At 45.8% G+C, this 8,021-nt stretch overlaps 1 protein-coding gene across 1 annotated transcript; it reads right to left on the bottom strand.

The window, feature by feature from the left end:
- Positions 1-489: 489 nt before the first annotated feature.
- Positions 490-2,840, bottom strand: LOC129703863 (probable G-protein coupled receptor 139). Its single transcript, XM_055646539.1, has 2 exons — positions 2,771-2,840; positions 490-1,403 (listed from the first exon to the last, which is right to left on the bottom strand). Exons 1-2 carry the CDS (start codon positions 2,838-2,840, stop codon positions 490-492), a joined length of 984 nt encoding a protein of 327 aa, XP_055502514.1.
- Positions 2,841-8,021: the final 5,181 nt, after the last annotated feature.

The following is an 8,021-nucleotide window of genomic DNA, read 5'->3' as shown; positions in this document are numbered from 1 at the left end:
AACATGTTTCTATGTTTCTTGAAATCCTGGAAAGCGCGTCCCAACAACATGGAGGGAAGGCATTCGCCACCGAGGCTGACACGTTTCTAGTTGATGGTTCTCTACGATTACCTTACGGCCGAATAAGGAATCAATGTTCCCGACACAACTTTTCGAAAATATTGAAATAGATTTTGTAACTTTCATCACCAAACTCCAATACATTATATCTGCTTGTTCTTTTCATTCTGTTGAGTGTTTTCAGTTTAATTTAGGCAAAGTGATTTTGAATACTGATTTCATGACTTCAATGTTTTCATCATTCTCAGTGGGTATGTTATGGCATTTTTGAATTCTTCTCCGAAACGCATGAACGTAAATGCTTAACTTAAATAAAATAATAGCACGCACGGACAGATAATCAGTCTATAGCCTGCAAAGTACATGGGGAAATGGATTTTAGTTTAATCTCACTTACAGTTGAGATGAAACTCTGCTGAGAGTTCCTGCTCAAAATTTGCAATTAAATCGGGTGGTTCCATCTCTTAGTACTTTAATCACTCTCAATGGGTATGTTATTGCATTTCTGAATTCCTCTCTGAATTTCTTCTGAGTCCCCGCGTAAATACACGTGTTGGTGCAACAGCTGAGAAGCAGCAACGCGTTCGCGCTTTCTTGCAGAATCGACCCCGATGCATAACTACGTTTGCTTATTTTAACGGACAAGAAATTGACAACGTGTGTGGCCCAGAGCACGATGAAATTTCCTGAAATACTGAAGAGCAAAATGATGGATTTCTTACGGTTCACCATCTCGGGGTCTCTCTTATGCTCCCCGTGACTCTGGACCCGGAGCCTCTTGCGGGCTCTGTTGGCCGCCAGGATATCCCTGACCGTCAGAAGGTTGAGCAGTAACAGCAGGACGAAGGGGGCACAGGGGTTAATAATCTGGTCGAGAGTATCAAACATTTTCCAAAAAGGATCAGTGTAGTAACTTGACTTGATCATGCAGTACCAAGGAACACCGTCGTCCATATATAAAGGTCGAAATTCGAAGTAAGTCGGTATATTTCTCACAAAGCTCACAATGCAGACTGACGCTATTACAACAACCGCCATTCTCTCCGTGCAGTATTTTTGTCTCAGCTTTTGGCAACTAATGACGACGAATCGATTGAAAGTGAACGCGACCGTTAACCAGACGGAGCTGTCCCTGACCGCGTAGGACAGAGCGACTTTGACGCTACAGACTGGAGTGATAGAGAGGAAGGAGGCAGGGAAATAAATGGTGGTGGTCCGGTTCAAAATCACCGCCGTCATGAGGACCAGAAGATCGGTCAGCGCCATCGATAGTAAATACCAAGTGATGCAACGGGAGAGACCGCATCTTCCGCGGAACAGGATCCCAATCGTCACCAAGTTACCTAATGTAAAGAAAAAAAAATACTTGAGGAAAACAATTACTCATTGCATACAAATGAGAAGGTTCGCGTCAGATCTAGGTTCAGGGATTGAAATGATGCAGTTTCTCTGGACGTTACACTCCACACTCGAACAAACCTAATCAAAGACCTTTCCCAGCTGGATAATTCCTTTCTCTCCCTAGTCCGGTCGGGCAAACGAAACGGAGGATCGAACGCGCGTAGCACCAGACTCAGAAATAGCTTATGTTATCATCCTTCGGAACGGCTCTGTCATTAGCCAGGATACAGAGATTCCCCTCTACCTCATTGTGGACTTTGGATTGTATCTTCGGATCCGTTAGTGTGTAATACCGAGAACTATGTTCCACACTCTCCATCACTCCCTTCGCTCTGTCTATTAGACCTTGGTTTGGTTTGATTGTATTGATGTATAGTATTATTTGATCGTATTGAATGAATAGCATGCAAAACAAAGTTTTTCGCTGCACCTCGGTACACGTGCTAAAAATAAACCCAAACCTTAAAATAAGTGACCAGGTTTGGGAGGCAGTGTATTATTCAGTATTCAGTATTTTCAGTATTTACTTTAATGTCATTTTAACTGAGTACTTACATACACAGATGAAACGAAAAACAATGTTTCTCCATCAGTTCCCATCAGTGCGGTTAATAAAAACAGAATAAATACATATAGCTTTAAAAATTAAAATTACCATATCTAAAATAGGCCTAAAAATTGAAATAATAAGACATTCAGTCCGAACAGTGACTTTGCTTTGGCAGGTGCCCAGCTGTCAAAGTATGGGCGAGGTTAGATGTGTTGGTGTATGATATATGGGGAGGGGACACAGTCCGTTAACCAGTCTTATTGCCTGCGGAAAGAAGCTGTGTAGCATCCTGCTGGTTCTGCAGCTCATGCTCCTGTACCTCTCATCCGATGAATATCAGCTGGGAGTTCTGACAAAGCCTGAGCACAAAGCTATATTTTCAATTCAGCATATAAACTCAGATTCCCGTGGCAGCGTCCGAAATCTTTCTCCCCGAAAGTATAGATCGGCAATCCGAGAACTGCGTTACCGTCTTTTAAATATGACTGGAATTGTCCAAAGTACGCATGATAATACAGTCGTGAAAATCGCAAATCCTGGAAAATTCCGCACTGAAAATATCTGGTTAATGACAAGGTCGTGGAAATTCTATGGAAATAAATCTCCTACTCAAATCTCCTGCTTTGTAAAATACAAAATTGTGCCATCGTACATATTGAGCAATCAGCATTTGCTCGTTGCTACCTGCCGAGAACAACGCGTGAAAAACGGGCTGTTTGCCATTATCCGCCGACAGCATCAATCATCACAGGACGTTACCTGGAACTCCAACAGCTCCCAGAATAGGGTAGTAAAGGACGAAGAAAGGGTCCGTCACTCGCCCGTGCATTTTTTTCAGTCACAACAATGCGTAGTCTCAAGCTCCAGAGATCCCACTGGCTCGGTGTTGTAATATAGCGTGACCTTTTATAGCGTTTGAAATCCCAGAGAGGGAATTCGGGCTCGCCAAGAGATGCCATTACATTCAAGAAAAAAAAAACACAATTAAAAATCCTCTCCTGGGCCTTCTCCATTGCCACCGTCAGGCCACACTGGAAGAAGGGCACTTCGTATTCCGTGTGGGTATCTTACAACCTTTGACCATTGAATTCTCACATTTTGAATAATACTCCTTTTTCCGTTCTCTTTTCCCGAGGCCATGAATAAGCGACAATTCCGTTTGGGATCCCCCTTCAGACCACCGTTTGTTGTAGGGAGGAGAAACGAGAAACTAGATAAGGGCACGATAAAGCCTGGCAAGTGATAGGTGGATAAGCGGAGGAAGGTTTTGATTGACTGATTTTGTGGACAAAAGCCAGAGATTAATAGTAGACAAGAGGGTGATAGAAGCGGACAAGTCGTATACAGCGAAACAAGACGATGTCAGATAAGGAGGGGGCGTGAAAAGGGAGTAAAGTATATAAAGCCGGAGAGAGGGATAAAGGGGGAAGTGAGGAAGGAGGAGATGTGGTGGAAGAAATGGGTGGGTCCCGGGTCCCGGACGGAGGCATTCACAGGAATGAGACAGTGGACAATAGACAGTAGACAATAGGTGCAGGAGTAGGCCATTCGGCCCTTCGAGCCAGCACCGCCATTCACTGTGATCATTGCTGATCATCCACAATCATCCACAATGCACAAAGTCCACAACAAGCCAGCTCCTCAACATAACGCAACATATCGAAGATGGCTTCGAACAAGGGCAAATGACGGGAGCAATGTTTGTCGATGTGTCAGCAGCATCCAACACTATCAACCACAAACGACTCCTCTACCAGATCCTTGAGATGACAAAAGATCCGCATCTAACCGAGCTAATGCAAACGATGCTCCAAAATCGAAGGCTCTTTGTCGAGAAAGGAGGGAAACGGAGCAGATGGCGAAGACAGAAGAGCGGCCTCCCTCAAGGAATTGTTCTGGTGCCGATCCTGCACAACATCTACTCCGCTGACCAGCCAACTGACTTGGTAACTATGCGTTTGATCTATGCTGATGATCTCTGTATAACAGCACCGGGTACACAGTTCCAAGATGTTGAGAGAACGCTGACAGAGGCACTCGCCGCTTTATCTTCATACTATGAGGAAAACCAGCTGCGTGCCAACCCATCGAACACACAGGCCTGTGCATTCCACTTGAGGAACCAATAGGCCGACCATCAAATACACGTCACATGGCGAGGACTCCCACTAACCCATTGCCCAAACCCTGTCTACATTGGAGTCACAGTCCAGCGCTGCTTAACATTCAAGGCACATGTGGAAAAAACTAAAGCAATTGAGGGCACCCAGAACAAAATATTGAACAAACTCACCACCACCAACTGGGGTGCCAAACCAACAACAGTACGTAATACAGACTTAGCATCCTGCTCCCCTCTGCTGCAGAATACTCCTGCCCTGTTTGGGAAAGATCTACACGTGCAAAGAAGATAGACTCATCCTTGAATGCCAGCTGCCACTGGCATCACTGGTTGTCTCCGATCTACCGACATAAGCAACGTCTACCTAAATGATGAGGTACCAATAAGCTAGCCAATAATATAACAGATAGCAAAATCTTATTTAGGTATGTGAAGAGGAAAGAAAGTAGTTTAGACTAAAGTTGTACTCTTGAAGACTGAAACAGGTGAATCTATTATAGACAACAAACAATAGCTGTAGGAGTAGGCCATTCGGCCCTTCGTCAGCACCGCCACTCAATGTGATCATGGCTGATCATCCACAATCAGTACTCCGTTCCTGTCTTTTCCCCATACCCCCCTGACTCTGCTATCTTTAAGAGACCTATTTAGCTTTCTCTTGCGAGGGGTGCAAGGAAATGGCAGACGAGTTGAACAGGTACTTGGGATCCGTCTTCACTAAGCAAGACACAAACAATTTCCCTGAAGTACTGGTGGCCAGAGGATCTAGGGTGACGGAGGAACTGAAGAAAATTCACATAAGGCAGGAAATGATGTTGGGTAGACTGATGGGACTGAAGGCTGATGAATTCCCTGGGCCTGATGGTCTGCATCCCATCGTACGTAAGGAGGTGGCTCTAGAAAACGTGGACGGATTGGTGATCATTTTGCAAATTTATATAGATTCAGGATCAGTTCAGGAAGGCAGATTATTATCTGAATGGTGTCAAGTTGGACACGCAAGAATGTTGCGAATCTATGGAATTCTCTGCCTCAGAAAGCAGTGGAGGCCAATTCTCTGGTTGCTTTCAAGAGAGAGTTAGACAGAGCTCTTAAAGATAGCGGAGTCCGGGGATATGGTGAGAAGGCAGGAACGGGGTACTGAATGTGGATGATCAGCCATGATTACAGTGAATGGCGGTGCTGGCTCGAAGGGCCGAATGGCCTACTCCTGCACCTATGCGAATGTGGATGCTCTTTGTGGATTTTAGCTCAGCTTTTAATACAATCATTCCGGACATTCTCATTGGTAAACTGGTCACTCTCGGCCTCCCCACTCTCACATGTGCCTGGATAAAGGATTTCCTCACCAACCGGCCCCAGACTGTGAGACTCGGCCCCCACCTCTCCTCCACTCGCAGGTTGAGTACCGGTTCCCCACAGGGCTGTGTGCTAAGCCCCCTCTTATACTGTCTCTACACCTACGACTGTAGTCCGGCCCACAACAACAACCGCATCGTCAAATTTGCTGACGACACTACTGTAGTCGGACTTATTTCAAAGGGAGACGAGGCAGCCTACAGAGAGGAAGTCCTGAAGTTGACAACCTGGTGCTCAGAAAACAATCTGGCTCTGAACACCAGGAAAACAAAAGAGCTCATTGTCGACTTCAGGAGGCACAGCACCGACTTCGTCCCCCTACACATCAACGGCGAGTGTGTGGAGAGGGTCAACACCTTCCGGTTTCTCGGCGTCCATATCGCTGCTGATATCTCCTGGACGGACAACACGACAGCGGTCATCAAGAAGGCTCAGCAGCGGCTGCACTTCCTGAGGGTCCTCAGGAAGCACAACCTGGACTCTAACCTGCGGCTGACCTTCTACCGCTCGTCCATCGAGAGCCTGCTGACATACTGCATTACAGCATGGTATGGCAGCTGCACCATGGCAGACAGGGAGAGGCTTCAGAGGGTAACTAGGACAGCGCAGAGGATCATTGGCTGCCCTCTCCCCTCCCTGATGGACATCTACACCTCCCGCTGCCTTAGCAGGGCAAAAAAGATCATCAAAGACAGCTCCCATCCTGCGTTTGGACTGTTCGACCCGCTGCCCTCTGGAAGGCGCTATAGGTGCATCAAATCCAGGACAAACAGACTCAGAAATAGTTGCTTCCCGAGAATTATAACTACTATTAATTCTAATTCACACATGCACTGACTTCACTGCCCAACACCACGGACTTCCATCTGTATATATGTATATATGTATGTAGCGCCGCAGAAATTGTGCACCCCCCCCCCCCCCCACCCCCCCCCTTCTCCCTTCTGTTTTTTGTTTTTCTGTTTCTTGTTTTTTGTGCTAAATTGTATGTATGCACTGAGTACGAGCAGCTTTCAGTTTCACTGTACATGTATAGTGACAATAAATGGCATATCATATCATCTATTGTCTATTGTCTATTGAACATGATGCCAAGTTAAAATCTTCTCCTCTGCTGTACGTGACACACATCCCTATATTCCCTGCATATCCATGTGCCTGTCTAAAATCTTGTTCAATCTGGCTGTCTCTATTTGTCTTCACCGCCACCCCCGGCAGCGCGTAAAAAACCCCAAACTGTGCCATGTCTCATCTTAAAAACATTCCCCCTGGTCCTTGAAATTTCCACCCTGGGGAAAAGGATGCCTTGCTTTGCCTCCAGTCATTTTATACATCTTTCTAGTCTCCACACGAACCCCGTCGTTCAAAAGAAAATGATCCGATTTTTCCAACGGCTCCATGTAGCTAATACACCCAAATCTGGTTTGCATTCTGGTAAAGCTGTTTCGCATGAATTTGGGCCGAATAAAAGAGGATTTGAGTATCGGAATAGTGTTAGTGGTGGGTGATGGCTGTTGCGGAAGCAGTCGGCTGTTGGTCTGTGAACAGCGCTGTATTTCGCGATGACATCACGCCTCTAACTTGGTCTCCGAATCTGAGGAAACACATTCTTGCCATAGAGGGAGTATAGGGAGGTTCACCAGACTGATTGATGGGATGTCAGGACTTTCATATGAAAAAAAGACTGGATAGACTCGGCATGTACTCGCTAGAATTTCGAAGATTGAGGGGGGATCTTATAGAAACGTACAAAATTCTTAAGTGGTTGGACAGACTAGATGCAGGAATATTGTTTCCGATGTTGGGGAAGCCCAGAACAAGAGGTCACAGTTGAAGGATAAGGGGGAATTCTTTTAGGACCGAGATGAGAAAAACATTTTTCACACAGAATCTCTGGAATTCTCTGCCACAGAATGTAGTTGAGGCCAGTTCATTGGCTAAATTTAAGAGGGAGTTAGATGTGGCCCTTGTGGCCAAGGGGATCAGGGGGTATGGAGAGAGGGCAGGTACGGGATACTGAGTTGGATGATCAGCCATGATCATTTTGAATGGCGGTGCAGGCCGAATGGCCTACTCCTGCACCTATTTTCTATGTTTCTATGTTTCTAACCATTGAAGGAAAATTAACTAGTGCTGAGAAACGCCGCATTCTGTTCGCGTACATGAATGGACGAACGGTAAATGGTTTTCCCAAGTTTCCATTCAATACTCCGAGCCAATGGAGCCAAGTGACGTCATGCTCTTCGCTGTTCTGAAATTGAAAGATGGGAACAATTGCAGCTGAATCATTTAAGGTGTTTATTGAAAATATGCTGGACCAAATTCCCTCCCTGGGGGTTTCATGCAATATATAAGGTGATCCTGCGACTGCAATACAGATCAGGGTGTTCTTTGGAACTTGAGACTACACATGAGAAGTTAACAGGAAAAATGCACGCGCAAGTGACGAACCCTTTCTTCGCCATTTACTATCCTGTTTTGGGCGCTGTCGGAGTTCCAGGTAACCTCCTGTGATAATTGGTGCTGTGG

This window comes from Leucoraja erinacea, chromosome 15 (assembly GCF_028641065.1).
Source record: "Leucoraja erinacea ecotype New England chromosome 15, Leri_hhj_1, whole genome shotgun sequence".
Classification (NCBI taxonomy): domain Eukaryota; kingdom Metazoa; phylum Chordata; class Chondrichthyes; order Rajiformes; family Rajidae; genus Leucoraja; species Leucoraja erinaceus.
Note: the sequence above shows the minus strand (reverse complement) of the source record. Positions and strands in the feature narration are given on the sequence as shown.

Excerpts from the sequence above, each read along its gene's own strand:
- LOC129703863 (XM_055646539.1), bottom strand. The coding sequence starts at position 2,840 with ATGCACGGGCGAGTGACGGACCCTTTCTTCGTCCTTTACTACCCTATT. Across the intron at positions 1,404-2,770 it reads GGGAGCTGTTGGAGTTCCAG|GTAACTTGGTGACGATTGGG; the intron begins GTAACGTCCTGT and ends TCTTTACATTAG.